At 38.3% G+C, this 24,608-nt stretch overlaps 1 protein-coding gene across 1 annotated transcript in view; it reads right to left on the reverse strand.

Moving 5' to 3' along the window:
- The window catches only part of LOC115505274 (complement factor H-like), a 66,181-nt gene that overhangs the window by 22,893 nt on the left and 18,680 nt on the right, over window positions 1-24,608 (reverse strand). The window contains exons 2-5 of the mRNA XM_030302783.1: window positions 21,115-21,309; window positions 20,499-20,675; window positions 12,506-12,700; window positions 11,916-12,092 (exon numbers count right to left, since the gene is read on the reverse strand). Of these exons, the coding sequence (XP_030158643.1) occupies window positions 11,916-12,092; window positions 12,506-12,700; window positions 20,499-20,675; window positions 21,115-21,309 (744 nt within the window). The remainder of the gene's footprint in view (window positions 1-11,915; window positions 12,093-12,505; window positions 12,701-20,498; window positions 20,676-21,114; window positions 21,310-24,608) is intronic.

Here is a 24,608-nt window from a genome sequence, read left to right on the forward strand (position 1 = left end):
ATCTCAAGACTGAGATCATGACCTGAGCTGAATCAAGAGTCTGATGCTTAACCAACTGAGCCACCCAGGAGCCATGTTTCCTCAGTCTTGAATGTCTTCATCCCTGGCATCCTTATTTCCATGACTCCCATCCAACCTTCAAAGCCTACCCAAGATGCCATCGTGACCCTGACAGATTTGGCTCTCTTCATTCCACCTCTTACAAACTCCCCAACCCGATCCCACTCCAGACTCTCATTCCAATTTGGAATTCTTGTCTCCTCTAAATGATCCTATAGTCTCTCTTTTGCTTGCCTCCATCACAATGCTTTATATAGTAAAATACAGTATGTTTATAAAATACAATAAGCATTCCTTTTGTTTTCCCCCACTAAATGGCCTTTTGGTAAATGCTAGTCCTAATGCCTGGCACTTAGCAGGCACTTAGCAGTCACTTAAAAAGTGACCATTGGATGGGCAAATAAATGAATGAAAGAATGAATGGGTGAATATGAAGCTCTTTCGTAACCTTTCCATTATATCCGCAGATTGCAGGCAACCCATGGGAAGAGCACAGTAGACGGTAACCAATGTAAAAGGTAAGACATGAGAACACATGTGCAGTGATCTCAAAGCTCTATTGCATGAACCCAAGAAACTCTGCTATCTGTAACTCCATTGTACCTCTTGTCTACATGTCTTAATTTTGAATTTATGCCATAATTTTGAAGTCAGGAATCATTTTAATTTTGTTCAAAAAGGCTTTTGGGAGCCTTTGAAGGAACAATTCTATAATCACTTTCCTATCTATTACATTTTGGTCAACATGGTTTGAGAAACTTGGTTCTCTCAGTTAAAATGTCCAAACACATAAAAGTGCTCTGTCAAATATTTTTACCCCTTTCCTTTTCTTTTTTTCTAAAATATAGCACTTTTTACCTCAATTACATCATGTCATGTTTATGCACCATATTCTGAAACTAGTTAAAGTTGTTAAGATATGGGTAAAGTGCATATCAGTTAAGTGAGCACAGGATAGACTGGTTGGGAAAATCTTACATCCTGGGCAGGTAGGGGATGGTGAGTGGGGTGAGAGGGAGGCATAACTGGGAAGAAGGAAAAGTGCAAAGGTTGTAGAACAATGAGGGATTGAGCAAAGAAAAGTGGATCGATGTAGACTTTGGCAGAAGCCCTAGCTATCAAAGGCCAAAGATGAAGAACCTACTAATTTATGTGTCATTGGGGGACTTATTTCCAGCTAAGAACAATTTCAGCAATACTTAACAATTCAGTTCTAGTTTAACATTATGTGCAGGCAGAAGAGTAGCATATGCATTCTCCATTATGTCTACATTAAATATAAACAAGGCTTGCTGTGGCACACCTCTCCCTCTCGTGACACTGCCAGGGCATCTGCTCTGACCCTTCTCATGGCGCTCCCCGTCACGCTTCACCCATCAGATCTCCCCTGCCCAGGGCCACCTCACCTTCCAGAGTTCCTTACCGTGTTTTTCACCCTCATCATCCGTTTCTACCTTTCCACACTAAAATTGTAATAGAGAACTTTTCAGCTTATAATGATTCACAGTAAATTGCAGTAAATACTATTGGATTTTACTATTCTATTTATTCAGAGTATTTGCTATTCCACATAAATTCAGGTTTGTTGAATCTAGTAATATCAATACATTTCTTTTTTCTTTTTTTTTTTAAATAGAATTTACTTTTTTTAATGTTCATTTAGTTATTTTGAGAGACAGTGTGCCAACAGTGGAGGGGGGGAGGAGGAGACGGGGAGAGGGGGAGAGGCAGAGAGGGGGAGAGGGAGAGACAGGGAGAGAGGGAGAGAGAGAGGGAGAGAGAGAGGGAGAGAGAGAGGGAGAGAGAGAGGGAGAGAGAGAGAGGGAGAGAGAGGGAGGGAGGGAGGGAGGGAGAGAGAGAGAGAGAGAGAGAGAGAGAGAGAGAGAGAGAGAATGAATCCCAAGCAGGCTCCCAGTTGTCAGCACAGAGCCTGCTGTGGGGCTCAATGCCACAAACTGTGAGATCATGACCTGAGCTAAAATCAAGAGTCAGATGCCGAACGTACGGAGCCACCCAGGTGCCCCTACTACATTTCAAAGAAGAGAGGATACTGAAGGCAGTTGGGCCACTGCACAACTTTAAATCACACCATATAGGTAAACATCACACAACTATTTCTAAAAATTGGAGTTTTCTTGACAGCAGAAGACGAATTCTTATTTATCATATTGGAATTGAAACACAGGGTTCAGGATTAAACGCCACTACCTCAAGTTTTCTGGATTACATAACTGTGTATAACATTCATACACATCTTTGTAAAATAGTACTTTTAATTAATTTATAAGTAATTCTTACGATTGATAACGTCAATTATTTTTTCCATTTGAGGGTTAACTCTAAAATTGGAAACCATCTTGTACTTGAAACAATATACAAAAAATTGTTTTACTTTCTTTTCTGATAGAAGAGAATCACTCTAGCTTTGATCTATATTTTACGTCCTGAAAGATTATTTTTGGCCCTTGAAACCTCCAGAGTTAGGTAACACCCACATCCCATGAAAATTTATTTTAATTTCTGTTTCTGATAGTTCATTACTAGTGTTCAGAAATACAGCAGATTTTTCTATATTGATTTTGTATCCTACAACTTTACTGAATTCATTTATTAATTCTAACAGGTTTGTGTGTGTGTGTGTGTGTGTGTGTGTGTGTGTAGTCTTTAGCCTTTTCCCTAAAGAATACATCATATGCACACAGAGCTAATTTTACTTCTTTATTTATTTTTTATTTTTATGTTTTACATTTATTTATTTTTGAGAGACAGAGCACAAGTCGGGGAGGGGCAGAGAGAGAATGAGACACAGAATCTGAAGCAGGCTCCAGGCTCTGAGCTGTCAGCACAGCACCCAATGTGGGGCTCGAACCCACGAACCGTGAGATCATGACCTGAGCATAAGTCGGACGCTTAACCGACTGAGCCACCCAGGTGCCTCTTTATTTCTGTATTTCTTATATTTGGATACATTTTATTTCCCTTTTTCAGCACTGATGAGAGTGGGTATCTTTGTATTTCTCCTGATCCTTGAGGGAAAGCTTTCAGCTTTTCATCAAATGTGATGTTAGTTATGGGCTTCTTATTTATGGTCTTCATTATGTTGATGTACATTTCTTCAATACCTAATTGTTGTCAGTTTTTGTCATAAATGGATGTTGAATTGTGTCAAATGCTTTTTGTGCATCTATCTGGATGATTATATGATTTTTACCTTTCATTTTGTTAATGTGCTATATCATATTACTGATTTAAATCTGTTGAATCACCCTTGAGTCCCATAGATAAACCCAACTTCATCATGGTGTGTGAATCTTTTAATGTGCTATTGAATTCAGTTTGTTTACATTTTGTTGAGCATTTCAATATTTATGTTTATCAGTGATGTTGGGTATAATTTTTTTTGTAGCATCCTTGTCTGGTTTTGGCATTAAAGTTAATATCTTGTCAACTACTTTTGGAAGTGCTCTCCCTCAAAATTTTGGAGTTTTTAAATAAAAATTGGTATTAAATCTTCTTTTAATTACCAGTGAATACTTCTGTTCCCAGACTTTTCTTTGAGGAGATATATTAAATTAATTATTCAGTGTTGTTACTTGTTATTGGTTTGTTCAGATTTTCCATTTCTTAATGATTTTGTCTTGTCAGTTTTATATTTCCAGGAACTTATCCATTCTCTGTTATCCAATTTGTCAGTGTGTAATCATTTATGGTGGTCTCTTATGGACATTTGCATTTCTGTGGCATCAGTTGAATATCCTCAAGTTCATTTCTATTTTATTTATACGATCTCTCTTTTTAATTAATCAGCTTAGGTTTGTCAATTTTGTCTACATTTTGAAAAAGGTAGGTATCTATTTTGTTGACTTTTTGGTCTTTATTTCATATATTTCTGCTCTGATTTCTGTTATTTCCTTCTTTCTGCTAATTTTAGGCTTAGTTTTTTCTTCAAGTTTTTTAATGAAAAAAATTTCATTTTATTTGTTAGAGAGACAGACGTTACAAGTCGGGGTAGGGAGGGGTAGGAGAGAGAGAATCTGAAACAGTCTCTACCCTCAAGTGCGGAGCACTATGTGGGGTAGAAGCCCATGATCCTGGATCATCGCCTGAGCAGAAATCAAGAGTTGGACACTCAAGCAACTCAGCTACCCAGGTACCCGCTTCTTTTACTAGCTTTTTGATGTATACAGTTTGACTGTATATTTGAGATCATTTCTTTTTTTACTGTAGGCATGTATTACTAGAAACACCTCCCACAGAAGTGCCTTTGTATGTGAAGCATGTTTTTCTTTCTTGTTGCTTTCAAAATTCTTTGTACTCTATTTTTTTTCTAGATTGACTGTATGTATGTATGTATTTAAGTTTTAATTTTAATACCGGTTGGCTGACATACAGTGCTATATTAGTTTCAGGTATACAGTATAGTGATTCAACAATTCCATACATCACCTAGTGCTCGTAATGACAAGGATACTCTTTCATCTCCATCACCTATTTCACCCATCCCCTCTGCCAGCTTTCTCCCCTCTGGTAACTATCATATTGTTCTCTACACTTAAGACACTTAAGAGCTTTTTTTTTTTTTTTTTTTTTTTTGGTCTCTCTCTCTCTCTGTCTCTCAAATTTCCTCCCTTTGCTCATTTGTTTTGTTTCTTAAATCCCACATATGACTGAAATCATATGTATTTGTCTTTCTCTGACAGACTTATTTTGCCTAGCATTATACTGTCTAGTCCATCCAAGTTGTTGCAAATGGCAAGATTTCATTCTTTTTTATGGCTGAATAACAGTCCATTTATCTTTATCTATTCATCAATTGGTAGACACTTAGGCTGCTTCCATATCTTGGTTATTGCAAATAACGCTGCAATAAAGATAGGGGTGCGTGTATCCCTTTGAATTAGTGCTTTTGTATTCTTTGGGTAAATACCCAGGAGTGTGATTGCTGGATATTACAGCAATTCTATTTTTAACCTTTTGAGGAACCTCCATACTATTTTCCAGAGATGCTGCACCGGTTTGGATTCTTGCCAACAGTGCAAGAGGGTACCCCTCTCTCCACATCCTCACCAACACCTGTGAGGTGACATCTTATTGTTTTTTTGGTTTGCATTTCTCTGATGATAAGTGCTAATGAGTATCATTCATGTGTCTATTGCCCATCTGTATGTCTTCTTTGGAGCAATATCCGTTCATGTCTTCTACCCATTTTTCATTGGATTATCTGGTTTTGGGGTGTTGAGTTTTATAAGTTCTTTATATATTATGGATACTACCCTTTACCAGACATGTCATTTGTAAATATCATCTCCCATTCCATAGGTTGCCTTTTAGTTCTGTTGATTGCTTCCTTTGTTGTGCAGAAGCTTTGTACTGTAATGTAGTCCCAATCGTTTCTTCTTTTTTGCTTTTGTTTCCCTTGCCACAGGTGATCTATCTAGAAAGCTGTGGCTGATGTTAGAGAACTTACTGCCTCTACTCTCTTCCAGGAATTTTTATAATTTCAGGTCTCACATATAGGTCTTTAATCCAGTTTGAATTTATTTTTGTGTATGGTGTAAGAAAGTGGTTCAGTTTCATTCTTTTGTATGCTGCTGTGGAGTTTCCCCAACATCGTTTGTTGAACAGATTGTCTTTTTCCCACTGGATATTCAATCCAGCTTTGTTAAAAATTAATTGAGTGTATAATTGTAGGTTTATTTCTGGGTACCATACGCTCTTGATCACTATCTTTGTAATATTAATTTGAAGTCCAGAATTATGATGCCTCCAGCTTTGCTTTTCTTTTTCAAGATTGATTTGGCTAACCAGGGCCTTTTGTGGTTCCATACAAATTTTAGGCTTGTTTGTTCTAGGTCTATAAAAAATGTCGTTGGTATTTTGGTAGGGGTTGCATTGATTGTGCAGATTGCTATGGGTTGTGTAGACATTTTAACGATATTTATTCTTCCAGCCCATGAACATGGGATGCCTTTACATTTTCTTTGTGTTGTCTTTAACTTCTCTCATCAGTGTTGTATAGTTTTCAGAGTACAGATCTGTCACCTCTTTGGCTAGATTTATTCCTAGGTAGTTTATTTTTTTTAGTGCAATTGTAAATGGGACTGTTTTCTTAATTTGTCTTTCTGCTACTTTATTATTGTTATATAGAAATGCTACAGATTTCTGTGCATTGATTTTGTATCCTATAGCTTTCTGAATTCACTTCAGTTCTAGCACGTTTTGGTGGAGTCTTTTGGGTTTTCTGTATAGAATATTATGTCATCTGCAAATAGTGAAAGGTTTACTTCTTCCTTACCGAGTTGAATGCCTTTTACTTCTTTTTGTTCTAGTTGCTGTGGCTAGGACTTCCAGTACTTTATTGAGTAAAAGTGGAAGAGTAGACCTCCTCGTCTTGTTATGTCTTGTCTTGTTCCTGACCTTGGGAGGAAAGCTCATAATTTTCCCCATTAAAGATAATGTTAGCTGTGGGTCTTTCATGTATAGCCTTTCTTATGTTGAGGTATGTCCCCTCTAACCCTACTTTGTTGAGATCTTTTATCACGAATAGATGTTATACTTTGTCAAATGGTTTTTTTGGTATATGTTAAAGTGATCATATGGTTTTCATCTTTTCTTTTACTGATGTGATTTGATTGATGTGATGTATCACACATTGATTGATTTGTGAATATTGAACCATCCTTGCAACTCAGGAAGAAATCACCAGGTATAAGTCATAAACAGACAAGACTTGATTGTGGGGAATAATTTTTTAAAATTTATTGTTGGATTCAGATTGTTAGTATTTGTTACGCATTTTTGCATCTATATTCATCAGAAATATTGACATACACTATAGTTCTCTTATATTGTGGTGGCTGTATCTGGCTTGGTATCAGGGTAGTGCTGTTTCATAGAATGAATTTGGGAGTTTTTCCTTCTTTTCCTTTTTTTTTTTTTTTTTTTTTGGAGTAGTTTGAGAATAGGCATTAACTCTTATTTATTTATTTATTTATTTATTTATTTATTTATTTATTGCTGGTAATTGATCTGTTCAATTTTCTTTCTTTCTTCCTTTTTTTTTTTTTTTGAATATAAACATGGCAAGGCTTATTTGGGGAACTCCCAAATTCTTTTTTTTTAAATATGAAATTTATTGTCAAATTGGTTTCCATACAACACCCAGTGCTCATCCCAACAGGTGCCTTCCTCAATACCCATCACCCACCCTCCCTTCCCTCACACCCCCCATCAACCCTCAGTTTGTTCTCAGTTTTTAACAGTCTCTTATTTTTGGCTCCTTCCCTCTCTAACCTTTTTTTTTTTCCCTTCCCCTCCCCCATGGTCTTCTGTTAAGTTTCTTAGGATCCACATAAGAGTGAAAACATATGGTATCTGTCTTTCTCTGTATGACTTATTTCACTTAGCATCACAATCTCCAGTTCCATCCACGTTGCTATAAAAGGCCATATTTCATTCTTTCTCATTGCCACGTAGTATTCCATTGTGTGTATAAACCACAATTTCTTTATCCGTTCATCAGTTGATGGACATTTAGGCTCTTTCCATAATTTGGCTATTGTTGAAAGTGCTGCTATAAACATTGGGAGACAAGTGCCCCTCTGCATCAGCACTCCTGTATCCCTTGGGTAAATTCCTAGCAGTGCTATTGCTGGGTCATGGGGTAGAGCTATTTTTAATTTTTTGAGGAACCTCCACACTGTTTTCCAGAGCGGCTGCACCAGTTTGCATTCCCACCAATAGTGCAAGAGGGTTCCCGTTTCTCCACATCCTTGCCAACATCTATAGTCTCCTGACTTGTTCATTTTGGCCACTCTGACTGGTGCGAGGTGGTATCTGAGTGTGGTTTTGATTTTTATCTCCCTGATGAGGAGCGACATTGAGCATCTTTCATGTGCCGGTTGGCCATCTGGATGTCTTCTTTAGAGAAGTGTCTATTCATGTCTTCTGCCCATTTCTTCACTGGGTTATTTGTTTTTCGGGTGTGGAGTTTGGTGAGTTCTTTATAGATTTTGGATACTAGCCCTTTGTCCGATATGTCATTTGCAAATATCTTTTCCCATTCCGTTGGTTGCCTTTTCGTTTTGTTGGTTATTTCCTTTGCAGTGCAGAAGCTTTTTTATCTTCATGAGGTCCCAATAGTTCATTTTTGCTTTTAATTCCCTTGCCTTTGGAGATGTGTCAAGTAAGAAATTGATGCAGCTGAGGTCAGAGAGGTTTTTTCCTGCTTTCTCCTCTAGGGTTTTGATAGTTTCCTGTCTCATATTCAGGTCCTTTATCCATTTTGAATTTATTTCTATGAATGGTGTAAGAAAGTGGTCTAGTTTCATCCTTTAGCATGTTGCTGTCCAGTTCTCCCAGCACTGTTTGTTAAAGAGATTGTCTTTTTTCCATTGGATATTCTTTCCTGCTTTGTCAAAGATTAGTTGGCCATACGTTCGTGGGTCTAGTTCGGGGGTTTCTATTCTCTTCCATTGGTCTATGTGTCTGTTTTCGTGCCAATACCATGTATTACGATAATTCCCCTCTTAGAACAGTTTTGCTGCATCCCACAGGTTTTGAACGGCTATGTTTTCATTTTCACTTGTTTCTATGTGTTTTTTTCCTGTTATTTCCTGGCTGACCCATTCATTGTTTATTAGCGTGTATTTTCACTTCCGTGTATTTGTGTCCTTTTCAGATGTGTGTGTGTGTGTGCGCGTGCGCGTGTGTGTGTGTGTGGTTGACTTAATAGTTTCATTGCACTGTGTTCTGAAAGGATTCATGGTGTGATTTTGATCTTTTTTAATTTGTTGAGGCATGTAATATTTATACACCCAACTCGTGACTCCACAACATAAAAGTTGTATCTTCTTGTTGGGTTGTTCCCTTTATTATTATGTAGTGTCCTTCTATGTCTCTTATTACATTCTTTGTTTTAAAGTCGACTTTCTTCAATATAAGTATTGCTACTCCAACTTCTTTTCACATCCATTTGCACAATAAATATTCTACATCCCCTCACTGTCAATCTGCAGTCAATCTGCAGTTGTCTTTTGGTCCAAAATGATTCTTTTGTAGGCAGTATACAGATGGGTCTTGTTTTTTTCATTCCGTCACCCTATGTCTTTTGATTAGAGCATTTAAACGACATACATTCAAAATAATTTTGACATGCATTTATTTTCATTGTATTACTTGTTTTGTGGCTGTTTCTGAAGATTTTCTCTGATCATTTCTTCTCTTTCTCTCTTTCATGGTTTGATGGGTTTTTCTTAGTGATATTTTGTATTTCTCTCTCTTTATTCTTTGCATATTCATTAGTGATTTTTGATTTGTGGTCACCATTAGGTTTGTATATAACATTTTTTGTATATAGCAGTCTATATTAAGTTGGTCAAAAGTTTGAACCCAAACATTACTCCTCTCTTCTCCAGGTATATGGTGTCATATGTTATATGTTACATCCTTTTATTCTGTGAGTTCCTTGACTGAAATTTGTTTACAGAAAATATTCATCTTGAGTGCTTTTGTGTTTCCTACCTTCATACTGTCACTTTTGGTCTCTCCTCTCCACTCAAAGAGTCCTCCTTAATATTTCTTGCAGGTCTGGTTTAGTGGTCATGAACTTCACTGGTTTTGTGTGTCTTGGAAACTCTCCTATTATGAATAATAGCCTTGCTAGATGGAATATTCATGGCTGGATAGAGTATGTTTCCCATTCAGCACTTTGAATATATCATTCCACTCCCATCTGGCTTGGAAAGTTTGTGCTGAAAAATGCTCTCATGGCCTTATGGGTTTTCCCTTGCATGTGACTGCCTTTTTTTTTTTTTTTTTGTCTTGCTATTATAATTTTTTCTATATCCCTATGTTTTGCCAATTTAGTTACAATATGTCTTGGTGTGGTTTGCATTTGTTGATTTTATTGGGGGTTCTCTGCCTTCTGTATCTGCATATCTGTTTCCTCCTTCCACGTTAGGGAACTTTTCTGCTATTAATTCTTCAAATAAACTCTCTGCCATGTTTTTTCTTTCTTCTTCTTCTGGGACTATTCTAATATGAATGTTGTTATGTTTGATGGAGTCACTGACTCCCCTGAATGTATTCTTATTTTGCACCATTCTTTTTTCTCTTTGTTTGGCTTGATTACTTTCCATTACACGGTCTTCTAGGTCATTAATTTGTTCCTCTTCTTATTCCAGCCTGCTGTTCATTCCATCAAGTGTGCTTTTAATTTTGTTTGGTGAATCCTTTATCTCTGCTATGTTATTCCTTATCTCTTTATTAAGAGTCTCACTCATGTCTTCCACTTTTTTTCTCAAGTCCAGTGAGTATCTTCATAATTTTTACTTTAAATTTCTATTAGGCATGTTACCTATATCTGTTTCACTTAGATCTCTGGCATTGGCCTTGTACAGATCTTTCATCTTTCACAGATCATTCTTCTGTTTTCGCATTTTGTCTAAGTTTCTGTGCCTGCCTCTCTGTATTAGGAAAGTCAGCTACTTCTCCTGTTCTTGAGGCTAATGGCCTTATGAAAAAGAGGTTCTGTCGTGCCCTGAGGTGTCACGATCCCTGTTCCCCAGGGCCTGGCACTTCAGGGAGTGTCTCCAATGTGTGGTGTGTTCACACTGCTCTTGTGTCCTGATCGCTTTGTCCTTCATGCTCCTCATCTGCAGAGGCTCTCTTTGCCTGTGTGGGCAGTGTTTGGTCTCTGGCCTGAATGTGGTGAGTTTTAACTTGGTGTCCTCTGGTCTGCTTGTGAGATGAGACTTCTCACCACTGCTGCTGGAAACATGGCACCCCAAACACCCAGGTTGGGAGATGAGGTGTGGGCAGGGATTTGGTCTGGGCTTTTGGGGTTGGGGGCCACCTGTGCTGGGACTGAGGCCAAGTGTGACTGGGAAGGGTGATTCCACTGGAGCATGGGGAGGCAGGGCTTGGTAGAAGCAAGTTAGAGAGCAAGTGTGGGTCCTGTGCTGGTTCCCAAAGGTGACCATGTCTATATGCTGAAGGGCAGGGGAGGGAAATGGTACCTACCAGTTCCTTTGTTCCCAGAGGGGTCTCTGTGAAGGCTGCCTTTCTGCAATATTCTCCAAGGTGAGCAAATAACCTCCCCACTGTGTTCTCCAAGTGCTCTTCAGATTGCTGTTTCCATGCTGTATACCCACAGGCTCTTTGCTTGCCTTTTCTCCAAGAGCAGCCTCCCAGGGCCAAGTACACTGTCCTTATAATACCCTAGGCTTTAAGCCCCACTGCTTGCAAAGCTCACAAAATTTGGCCCCTCTCCCTTTACAAACCAATTGCTGTGGAGATTTGTTTTCTCGTGTGTGCTCACCTGTGTTTCAGTCTGTCTCTCACCATTCCCTCTGACCACTACTCCTTTCCCACCTCAGTGTTCACAATCTGTTTCTTCTCAGTTTGTGAAAGAAAACTGAATCTCTACACATCTTACTTCATTGACGTGGCTTGTTCTCTACCTTCAGTTGCAGAATTTGTTCTGCTGGTCTTTAGGTTAATTTCTAGGGTATTTAGGATGATTTGATAGTTATCTAGGTGTATTCATGGGATGAGGTAAGCCTAGGATCCTCCTACACCGCCACATCTACCTCCTTCCTCTTGTGTCACCCTATATTAGAGGTTTCTTCCTTGTACTTCCATTACTGTTTTCTTGACTAATGCCTATCAGTAAACATTTATTTTGCTATACATGTATCAAGAAATTTGTATATCCACTCATACACACTTGGAAAAAATAAAACTAAGTAGTTCCATAGGGGAGATAAGAAAGTTGTTATAAATATTTTGTTACAGTCAATATAGATGAGGGTTAGAAAACCATAATACACTGGGATCTCAGATCATTTACTTACTGAGAGGAATGCATTCAGGAGGAGGGAACCAGCCATCCTCTGTACAGGTCATTACAGTCTGCTCATTTTGAAGACTGTGGCCAGAATTGCAGTTAACGCTTACATTTTCACCTTGTAAATATTTAACTCCTTGTTTTGGATACTCTCCATTTTTCAAATGATTGAAGATACATTGTCCTAAAAATAATGAAAATAAGAAACAAAAATTTTTTAAAACCCATAAGTTCAGTGAAAATAGCCAATTAAAATTATTTCTACAAAATTTAAACTCTAATGCATAAGTATCCAAAATTAAAGCTACTACCAAATGCTGGGAAAAAATCACTGTTAAATATTATTTATCTTCACGTTTATAATTAAGTCCTTGTAAATGATATAGTTATTTTCAGAAAGCCTCTCTCTTTATCTTTAGTGTGATTTTTATGAAGAACTCTTCATAAAAGGAAAAACTTATATTGGTATTTTTGCTCATAACATTCATCCTTTGGCCTTATGTCAGTCACACTAAGCTTAATTGTATTCACTTATGTGTTTTCCCCCCTCTACTATTTGAAATATTTATACACATACAATTATAAAGGTTGACTTACTGCGGCATGGTACTGCTGGTGACCATCCTTCTTGTGTGCAATGAATATGTTCCCAGGGCTTTTGTGAAACAGTCACAAAATTTTGATCACAGGAATACCAATATTTTTCTCCTACGCGTACTGGAAAGTTTTGTCTATAGTTACTTTCATGGTGTAGACTACCATGTTTTATTTCTGGAAAATCACAACGATTCCCTTGCAATAAAAACAAAACAAACAAAAACAGTATAAATGATGTTTTACCTTAAGAAAAAAATCAAATGGGAAATGAATTGTTTCACTGGTGAATTATATCCTCTTATTAGCCTAACTTCACTCATTGCATCAGGGTTTCCAGGACAAGAGAAGTTATAAAACTCAGATGACTGGGACATGCTAATGAAGCCAAAGTTATATCTTGTGGGTCATATGATATAGAAACTTGTATGAAGACTCTTCATAAATAAAACTCTACAGATCTATTTGGGTACGTATATGATCTACCGACTATGTATATCCTAGCCCTGGTATGTAAATGAGCAACATGATTGAGAGATGAAAGTATTGATTTTATTGCTAAGATCATTTATCTTCTTTATTTTCTTTTCTGCTCTCATCAGAAATCAGAGCCCTGCCTTTTCTTCTCAGACCAACTCAGTGTAGGGAAACAGTGCGGTTTTTTTTTTTTTTAGATAAACATTCATTAATTTACTTTTCTATTTATTCAAATAGTGTAAGAAATATAGAGAAACACATTTTCCATTCATCGCATTATACAGAAAACTAACCTTCTAATTAATGCCTGAAACCAATCATCAAGGAAAGTTTTCATTTAATCAGAAAAATGAACTAGGACTATTTCTTAATATTCAAATAGCTAAGATTACAGTAAACATTTGATTGTTATTTCTAATATTAATTGGAGAATGCGGTGTTTTACAGTATGTCACATGTGTCTCAGAATATATATAACATATATTATGTACATGAGGTGATTTAAAATGTCTTTCATAGTATGTCATAGTATATAAGGTTTATATGGCACACATATATGACATATATATCATATATAATGTGGCATATGTTGTAACATGTACACATCATATATATGAGGTGTTTATAACATGTCATATATATCATAATATATATATTTTTGAATACAAGTGAACATTTAATGCAACCATAGTTCAATTCTTTTTAAACACCAAAATGTCAACTTGTAATTGAGGTATAATACAATTGCATGTTATTGAGTTTCTTATATATGGAATATTTTTGACACATGTTTAAGTGTTATGCTGTTTATAAGACATTTATATATAATATTTCCCAGAAAAAATTTCCGTTTTCATTTGACGATTTAGAGATAATCTAGTACTTTTAATACCATACCAGTATTAGTTTTTTCCCCACAAAATGATTCTATTACAAGAACCGTTGTGCAACACACAAAAAAAAGTTCCAAACACACACACACACACACACACACACACACACACACACTCCGCAAGTATTCATTATCATCTTCATCTTCCTTTTTTTTTTTTTTTTAAGGTTTATTTACTTATTTTGAGAGAGAGAGAGAGAGAGAGAGAGAGACAGAGCATGAGCAGGGGAGGGGTAGAGAGAGAGGGAGCCTGAAGCAGGCTCCAGGCTCCGAGCTGTCAGCACAGATAGCCCCACAGATGTGGGGCTCAAACCCAGAAACCGTGACCTGAGCCGAAGTCAGACGCTTATCCGACTGAGTCACCGACGTGCCCCTCATCTTCATCCTTCTAAAGTACACTGGTAACATTTTCTTTCTTGTTTGATTAAAGTTTCCAGTAGTTTCAGCAGACTTATGTAGATTATGCACCTTGAATACTTGAATATACTGATGTTTTTCTTTAGTAAAGATTTGTATATGATACCTTCTCTAGATACAGATTCTTGGCCTCCAGTTTATAGCTCTCATTGATAAATTTTTTCCACCACATTTTTGAAGCTTCCAATATTGAGATCAAGTGTTCATTTAGTCTTATTCCACTTAAGTAACCTCCTAGGTATTTTTCTCCACTACTCTTTGACGATTTAGATGAACTTCTCTTTATCCTTGGATGATGAATTTCATCATGATACATCCCAGATGAGTGTCATTTAACAATCATTCTACCTTGCGCAAACTTCAGTGTTTGGATTTGCAAGAGTAGAGTCTTAAAGAACTCAAATACATTGGTGTAAAATTGTAAAGGAGAGATTTGAACCCTGGTGGTCTGATTTTAGAACAAATCTGGTTATCCACCTATTATGGGTTTTCAAAGGATATCAGTTAGGAGTTAAGATGGTGGAGAAGTAGGGGGACCAAGACTTCACTTGACCTTCAAACACAGCTGTTTTGGGGTCAGAACACTTGGAACACCCAGGAAGTCTATCTGCAGAGTGACAGAAAAATCTGCACACGTGAAGGGAGACAGCTTGGTGTGACAGACATGTGTGTATGTGAATTGGGAGAGATAAAACAGCATGGGTACAGAGGGGAGGGATCCCCTTCTGTGGACAGACAAAAGGGAGAGAAATAGAAGCTGTGGATTGTGGCATTGTGTTAGGACAAGAGAAAGACCTTTTCCAGACCACGAACTGGGGAACAAGAAATACGGAAAATGTCAGTCTCTGCTTTGCAAATAGCCTTAGGAGCTGAAGATAAGAGTTTTCAAAAGTGTGTGGCATTCTCTGGACCAGAGCCACTGCTGTGTGCACACGTCTGGGGGGGGGTGTGGGGGGAGAGGAGTCAGCCCCAGGGCGGGTAGAGATATCAGGGGTGCACTGGGAAAGAACAGTCCCCTCCTTTGAGTACTGTGGGAAAAATGTATATTGTTCCCCCAAGGACTAAAGACCTGGCAGGCACCAGCCATATCTGCAGGGTGGAGTGGCGCTATCCCAGAATTGGGTCCATGTGGTACATGATCCTTGAAGACATGGGATTTTGAATCTCAGCCTAGCACCTAGGAGGCACAGGAGAACTGTGGAGCAGAGCAAACTACCTGCCTGTGCTACTCTGTGAGGGGTGCCTGAACAGCGAGGTTTTGGTTTTGTTTTTTGTTTGTTTTTTTAATTTTTTTTAACCTTGATTGATTTTTGAGACAGAGAGAGAGAGCATGAACGGGGGAGGTTCAGAGAGAGATGGAGACACAGAATCCGAAACAGGCTCCAGGCTCGAGCTGTCAGCACAGAGCCCGACGTGGGGCTCGAACTCACGGACCGCAGGATCATGACCTGAGCCGAAGTCGGACGCTCAACCGACTGGGCCACCCAGGCGCCCCTGAACAGCAAGGTTTGAAAAACACAGTCCAGGGAGGAGAGACTGGGGTATCGCCATTTTTCTCCCCATTGCCAACGTGGTGGGTCTACAAGGAACAGGACAGTGGCTCCTAATGGAGGCAGGGCCTGGTGACAGGAAACCCTACCCTGCTGTGCCTGGCAACTGCTTATCTACTGGAGCAGGACTCACATTGGATGAACCAGACAACCTCTCCTCCAAACCAGCAGAGATGGTCCCAGGTATCAACAGACTACTGTCCTGTGGTTTTGTACGCTACTTTGTTGCCCTTTGTTTTCTTTGCTTTTCTTTGGTTTTCTTTCTAACCTTTTTTTTTTCCCTTTGGAATCAAGCTCATATTCTCTGATTTGATTAAAAGAAATTTTTTTTTAATGTTTCTTTTTGAGAGTGAGAGAGACAGAGCATGAGCAGGGGAGGGGCAGAGGGAGAGGGAGACGCAGAATCTGAAGCAGGCTCCAGGCTCTGAGCTATCAGCACAGAGCCCGATGTGGGGCTCGAACTCACAAGCCATGAGATCATGACCTGAGTTGACATTGGACGCTCAACCGACTGAACCACCCAGGAGTCCCTGATTTTTGGTCAATTCATCTCTCTCTCTCTCTCTCTCTCTCTCTGTATATTTCTATATATCTTTTTTTCCTCTGCTTCGTTTGTCTGTGTAATCAGGCATTTTAATTCTATTCCTTCACACCTGTTTTATATCTCCTTCTTCTTTATTTGCCTTTCTCTCTTTCTGGATTAAGCCCTATAGTTTCTTTGATTCTCTGCTTGGTCTTTTTTTTTTGCCTCTTCCATTTTTCTCTTTGTACGGGATCAGGTCCCGGTCTTTTTCCTTCTTTCCACAGTTGCTTCAATGAACAAATAAAAGCACCTGGTGGAATGTCTCAATGGTGGAATGTCTAAGATGGTGTCTAAACAATCCACCACCAAGAGTAAGGAAGACCTGGCTAGTGGGATAGCGCAGCCAAATACGCAACAACAACACAGTGCATGCAATACACTCCAAAAACACTTCCTGAAGTCCCAGGCCCTGGACAGTGTAGGACTCCTTTTTAATATAGTAGGTCTCAAGGTGCAGGACATAAAACCAACTATTAAAACACATAAAATACAGAAACCAGGCCAAAATGATGAAACGAAATTCTCCTGAAAAGAAATTCCAGGAAGAAATGACAGCCAGGGAATTGCTCAAACCGGATACATGCTCTAATCCTTTTTATTTCCTTCCTTCTGCTTTTTGGGTTTTTGTTTGTTGTTTTTCTAACTTCCTTAGTCATCAGGTTAGGTTGTTTATTAGATTTTTCTTCTTGCTTCTTCAGTAGATGTGTATTGCTATAAACGTCCCTCTTAGAATCGGTTTTGCTACATCCCACAGGTTTTGAACAGTTGTGTTTTCATTTTCACTAGTTTCCATGTACCTTTTTGTTTTTTTTCTTTTATTTTCTGGTTGACCCATTCATTGTTAGCATGTTATTTAACTTCCATCTATTTGTGATCTTCACATTTTTTCTTGTGGCTGACTCCTAGTTTCATTGCATTGTGTTCAGATGTGTTGCATGGTGTGATTTAGATCTTTTTCAATTTGTTGACACTTGTTTTGTGGCCTAATATGTGTTTTATTCTGCAGAATGTTCCATGTACACTTGAAAAGCATGTATATTTGGCTGTTTTAAGATGGAATGTTCTGAATATATCTGTTAAATGTATCTGTTCCAGTGTGTTTAAAGGCATTGTTTCCTTGTTGATTTTTGGTTTAGACGATCTTGTCCATTAATGTAATTGGTGTGTTAAAATCCCCTACTATTGTTTATTATGATTGAGTCATTCTTTGCTATTTGTTATTAACATTCATGTATTCAGGAGCTCACATGTTGGGTACATAAATATTCACAACCGTTACCTCTTCTTGTTGGATTGTCCCCTTTATTATTATATAGTGTCCTTCTTTGTCTCTTATTACATGCTTTGTTTCAAAGTCTACTTTGTCCAATATAATTATTGGTACTCCTGCTTTCTTTTGACATCCTTTTGCACAATAAACATTCTACGTCCCTTCACTTTCAATCTGCAGGTGTGTTTTGTTCTAAAATGAGGGGGTTTTTTTGTAGGCAGGAAAGAGATGGGTCTTGTTTTATTCATTCTGTCACCCTGTGTCTTTTCATTGGAGCATATAGTATATTTACATTCAAAGCAATTTTTTTTATAGATATGCATTTATTGCTATTTTATTGCCTGATTTATGGTTGTTCCTGAAGATTTTCTCTGATCATTTCTGGTCTTTCTTTCATGGTTAGATGATTTTTTAATGATATATTGGATACCTTTATCTTTGTTCCTTGCATATTTATTGTGGTTTTCCTTTTGGTCATCATTAGGTTTGTATATAACATGTGTTGCATATAGCAGTCTGTATTAGGTTGGTGGTCATTTAACTTTGAACCCAAACTTTACTTCTCTCTTCCTCAGGCATATGGTGTCATATTTTACATCCGTTTATTTTGTGAGTTCCTTGTCAGAAATTTGTTTTACAGAAATATTCATTTTTACCGCTTTTGTGTTTCCTACCTTTATACTGACACTTTTGGTCTCTCCTTTCTACTCCGATTCACCTTTAATATTTCTTGCAAGGCTGATTTAATGGTCTTGACCTGCATTGGTTTTTATTTGCCTGGGAAACTCTTTATCTCTCCTTCCATTTTGAATAATGGCTTTGCTGGGTAGAGTATTCTTGACTGGATAGAGTAAGTTTCCCATTCATCACTTTGAATATATCATGCCACTTCCTTCTGGCCTGGAAAGTTTGTGCTGAAAAGTGCCTTAGTTGCCGAATGGGTTTTTCCTTGTATGTGACTGTCTTTTTTTTTCTCTTGCTGTTTTTACAACGTTTTCTATATTGTTACGTTCTGCCAGTTTAGTTACCATGTATCTTGGTGTGGGTTTGCTTTTGTTGATTTTGCTGGGGATTCTTTGTGCCTCCTCGTGTAACTGGATATCTGTTTCCTCCTTCCAGATTAGGGAACTTTTCTGCTATTCTTCAAATGAATTTTCTGGTCCCTTTTTCCTTTCTTCTTCTTCTGGGACACCTCTAATAAGAATGTTATGTTTGATGGCGTCACCGACTTCCCTAAATCGATCCTCCTTTGCATAATTCTTTTTTCTCCCTTCTGTTCAGCTTGATTACTTTTCACACTATGTCTTCTAAGTCATTAATTAATGCCTCTTCTTCTCCACTATGCTGTTCATTCCAGCAAGTGTGTTTCTAATTTTGCTTATTGAATCCTTTCTCTCTGCTGTTATTCCTTATCTCTGTATTAGGGTCTTACTCATATCTTCGAATTTTTCTCAAGTCCAGTGAGTATCATTATAGTCATTATGTTAAATTCTCTATTAAGCATGTTACTTATATCTGTTTCACTTAGAGCTCCGGCATTGGCCTTGTACTGCTCTTTCACTTGGGACAAATTCTTCTGTTTTCTCATTTAAGTTTCTGTGCCCGCTTCTGCGTGTAGGAAATTCAGCTACCTCTCCCATTTTGGGGGTAATGGCCTTATGAAAAAGAGGTTCTGTCATGCCCTGAGGTGTTGTGATCCCTGTTCCCCAGGGCCTGGCACTTCAGGGAGTGTCTCCAATGTGTGCTGTGTGCACACTGCTCTTGTGTCCTGATCGCTTTGTGCTTCATGCCCCTCATCTACAGAGGCTCTCTTTGCCCCTTTGTTGGCAGTGGTTGGTCTCTGGCTTGAATGTGGGGAGTTTTAACTTGGTGCACTCTGGTCTGCTTGTGACATGAGACTTCTCACCACTGCTGCTGGAATCAAGGCTTCCAAAATCCCCAGGTTGGGAGATGACGTGTGGGCAGGGATTTGGTGTGGTGTTTTGGGGTTGGGGGCTACCTGCTCTGGGACTGAGGCAAGTGTAACTGGGAAGGATGGTTCCATTGGAGCATGGGCAAGTGGAGCTTGGTGTAAGAAGTTAGATAGCAAGTGAGGGCCCTGTGCAGATTCCCACAGTTGACCCTGTGTTTATGCTAATGGGTAGGGGAGGGAAATGGCACCTGTCAGCTCCTGTGGGTCTCTGTGAATGCTGCCTTTCTGCAACATGCTCCCAGGTGAGCAAATAATCTCCCCACTGTGTGCTCCAAGTGCTCTTCAGATTGCTGTTTCCATGTTGTATGTCCACAGGCTCTTTGCTTGCCTTTTCTCCAAGAACAGCCCCAACGCCCTTTGAACTCTCTCAGAACTTAGTACACTGACCTTTAAAACCCTAGGCTTTAAGCCCCACTGGCTGCAGGAACTCACAACATTTGGCCCCTTTCACTTTCCAAGCCAGTTGGTTTGGGGATTCGTTTTACCTGTTGGCTCCTCTGTGTGTCAGACTGTCTCTCACCCTTCTCTGTGACCACTACTCCTTTCCTACCTCAGTGGTACAGTCCATTTCTCCTCAGTTTGAGAGGGAAAACTGAATCTCTGTACATCTTACTTCTCTGATGTGGACTGTTCTCTATGATTGGTTGCACAATTTGTTCTGCCAGCCTTCAGGTTGATTTAGGATGATTTGATAGTTATCCTCATGGGATGAGGCAAGCCTAGTTTCCTCCTTCTCTGCCACATCCCCCTCGTTCTCTTGCTGGTGTCACCCTACTTTACATGTTCCTTCTTTGTAGTTCTTTTACTGTTTTCTGACTAGTGACCATGTACTTACCAGGAGGAAGGCATTCGGGAGCAGGCACCCAGCCATCTTCTGTACAGGTCATTACAGTCTGCTCATTTTGAAGACTGTAGCCAGCATAGCAGTTAACACTTACAGAGTCACCTTGGAAATACATTTTTGCTGGATATGGATATTCTCCATTTATCAAATAATTAAGAATACATTGTCCTAATAATCATAAAAATAGTAAACCAAATTTGTCAAACCCTAGATTCAATGATAATAGCAAATTAAAAATTATTTGTCCAAAATTTAAATTTTCATGCATAAGTATCCAAAAATAACCTATAACTTAAGACAAACTAAAGCTACTTCCAAACGTTTCAAAAGAAGAAAATCAGTATTTAAATTATTTATCTTCAGTTTTTATAATGAAGATATTTGGAAATGACATAGGTATTTTCGTAAGCCTCTATTTTTAGTTCTAAGGTGAATTTTATGAAGAGCTCCTCATAGAAGGAAAAACTTACATTGGTCGTTTTGCTCATAAAACTCATCCCTTGGCCTTCTTTTTGTCATATTAGGCTTAACTGTACTCACTTATGTGTCTTCCCACACCACTCTTTGAAATATTTACGCATACACAATCATAACAAGGTTGACTTACTGCGGCACGGTACTGCTGGTGACCATCCTTCTTGTGTGCAATGAATATATCCCCCGTTCTGTTTTTTATCTGTCATAAAATTGTGGTCACAGGAATAGTAATATTTTTTTCCTACAGATACTGGAAAGTCTCGTCTATAGTTATATTCATTGTGTAGTAGTCCATGTTTTATTTCTGGAAAATCACAATGTTTCTCTTGCAATAAAAAAACAAAAACAAACAACAGTATAAATAATCTTTTATCTCAAGAAAAAAATCATATTAGAAATTAATTGTTTCATTGGTAAATTTACCCTCTTATTAGCATAATTTCACTCATTGCATCAGGTTTTCTAGGACAAGAAGTGTTGGAAATATGGATTACTGGAATATGTGATGAAGTCATTGCTAATCAAGTTAACATTGTATCTTGTGGGACTTATGAGATATAAAATTGTATGAAGATCGAGGAATAAAACTTGATAGATCTTTTTAAAGGATTCTCCCTGAGTATGTGTATCCTCAGCTTGGTTGATTAAATGAGGACCTTGGTTGAGAGATGAAGGTACTGATTTTATTTCTCAGGTCATCCAACTTTTTATTTTCTTTTCTGTTCTCATCAGAAATCAGAGCCCTATCTTTTCTTCTCAGACCAACTCAATGTAGGAAGATAGATTTTTTTTTTTAGATTAACATTCATTAATTTATTTTTCTGTTTACTGAAAATAATGTAAGACATATAGAGAAACACAAAAATTTTCCATTCATCACATTATACAGAAAAATTACATTCTTCTTAACCCCTCAAACCAATCATTGAGGACAGTTCTCTTCTTCATTTAATCAGAGAAATAAACAAGGACTATTTTTCAATATCCAAATACTTAAGATTGTGGAAAACATTTGAATGTTATTTTTTTAAATTTTGTTTTAGAGAGAGAGGTGGCGCAAGTGAGTGAAGAGCAGAGAGAGTAAAAGAGAGAGAGAGAGAGAAAGAGAGAGAGAAGCTGGGCTCACCTGGGGCTCGTGGTTTTACCTGAAGCAGGGCACTGGCTCACCCAAAGTGGGGCAACGAGCTCACCTGATGTGGAACTCGAACTCACCAACTGTGAGATAATGACCTGAGCCGAAGTCAGATGCTTAACAACTAAGCCACCCAGGCACCATATTGTTAATTCTAATTTTAATTGGAGAAGGAATGGTTTTAAATTATGTCATACATATGTCGTAATATGTATGACATATATCATATATATGAGGTGTGTTAAAGATGTCATATATATTTCACCATATATATGACACTTGTCATATAGATGAAGTGTTTAAAACTATCATACACAGTATATCATACTATAATGATATATATCATATATATCAAGTGTTTAGACAGTATGTCATTTATGTCCCCAATATACATATTTTTTGAATAAAAGTGAACATTTAATGCAACCATAGTTCAATTCTTTTTAAACACCAAAATGTCATATTTTAATTGAGGTATAATATAATTGCATTTTACTGAGATATTCTTATATACGGAATATTTTTGACATATGTTTAAGTGTTATGTTGTTACAACACATTTATGTATAATATTTTCCAGAAAAGTTTCCCCTTTTCATTTGATGACATAGAGATAATTTAGGACTTTAATACCAGACCAGTATTGGGTTTTTCCCATAAAATTACCCATAAAATTGCTCTATTACCTTGTACAACACATGAACCCAAGTTCCAAAACACACACACATACACACACACGCATACCAAGTATTAATTATCATCTTCATCTTTTTTAAGTACACTGATCCATTTTCTTCTTGTTTGATTAGAGAAAGTTTCTAGTAGTTTAAGCTGACTTGTTATGTGGATCATACCCTTTGAATCCTTGTATATACTGATGGTTTTCTTTAACAAAAATTTGTATATGATACCTTCTCTAGATATAGATTTTTGGCCTACAGCCCATGTCTCTCATGGATAGATTTTTCCCTCCACATTTTTGAAGCTTCCAAGGTTGAGACTAAAAAGCTCATTTAGTGTTCTTCCTTTTGAGTAACCGTGTAGTTTTTTCCCCCCATGACTTTTTGAAGATTTAGATTATTTTCTCTTTATCCTTGGATGAATTTCATCATGAGACATCAAGATGTGTGTCATTTAACAATCTTGGGCAAGCTTCACTCTTTGGATTTGCAAGAATTGAGTCTTAAAGTACTCAGTTAAATTACCTGTAAAATTGTAAAGGAGAGATTTGAACCCTGGGGGTCTGATTTCATAACAGCACTGGTTATTCTAGTGTTTCAAATGATATCAATTAGGAGTTAAGATGGTGGAGAAGTAAGGGTTCGAGGATTTCCCTCATCCCGGAAACACAGCTGTATTGGGGTCAGAACACTTGGAAATCTATCTGCCGAGTGACAGAAAAATCTGCACAGGTGGAGGGAGACAGCTTGGTGGGACAGAGGTGCTTGTATGCAAACTGGGGGAGATAAAACAGCATGGGCGTGGAAGGCAGGGATCCGTAGAGAGAAAAAAGGGAGAGAAAGAGAAGCTGTGGATTGCCCTAACGCAAGTTAGGACAAGAGAAAAACCTCCAGATCGTGGACTGGGGAATAAGAAATATGGAGAGTGCCAGTCTCTACTTTGAAAACAGCCAAAGGAGCTGAAGACCAGAGTTTTCAAAAGTGTGTGCCATTCTCGGGACCAAAGGCACTGTCACGTGCATGTGCCTGGGGAGGAGGAGAGCAGTGGCAATCTCAGGGGCACACTAGGAGAGAACAGTCCCCTCCATCGAATACTGTGGGATATATTGCACCCTCAAGACAAAAGACCCTGCAGTCGCCAGCCATATTAGCAGTGCAGAATGGCACTACCCCAGAACCAAGTGCCTATGGTGCAGGATCCAGTACTATATCGGGTTTTGAATCCCAGCTGAGCACCTAGAAGTATGGGAGAACTGTGGAGCAAGACAAGCCACCTGCCTGCGCTACTGTGTGAGGCCTGCCTGAACAGTGTGGTTGAGATTGGGGTGTCATCATTTTCTTCCCCATCACCAACATGGTGGGGCTTCAGGGAAAAAGACCCCAGCACAGGCGTGATCTGCTTACGTGAAGCCCCACCCCTGTGTGCCCGGAAACTGCTCATCTACTGGAGCAGAACTGACACTGAGTGAAACAGATGACCTCTTCTCTGGACCAGCACAGCCGTAGGTCCCAGACACCAACAGACAACTGTCCTGCAGTTGTGTATGTTAGTCTGTTGCCCTTTTTTCTTTTCGTCTTTCCTTTTCTTTCCACCTCTTGTCTTTTCTCATCATTTCTTTCAACCATCTTCTTTTTTTTCCTTTGGAATCAGGCTCTTAGTTTCTGATTTGATTTTTGGTCAATTCTTATAAATATATATATTTTGTCTTTTCTCTATGTTTCTGCTTTGTTTGTCTGTTTAGTCAAGCATTTTTACTTTGTTTTTTTACAGTTTTTCTATATCTCCTTCTTTCTTTTCCTTTCTTTCTCTCT

The sequence above is a fragment of the Lynx canadensis genome, chromosome F1 (assembly GCF_007474595.2).
Source record: "Lynx canadensis isolate LIC74 chromosome F1, mLynCan4.pri.v2, whole genome shotgun sequence".
In the NCBI taxonomy this organism is placed as follows: domain Eukaryota; kingdom Metazoa; phylum Chordata; class Mammalia; order Carnivora; family Felidae; genus Lynx; species Lynx canadensis.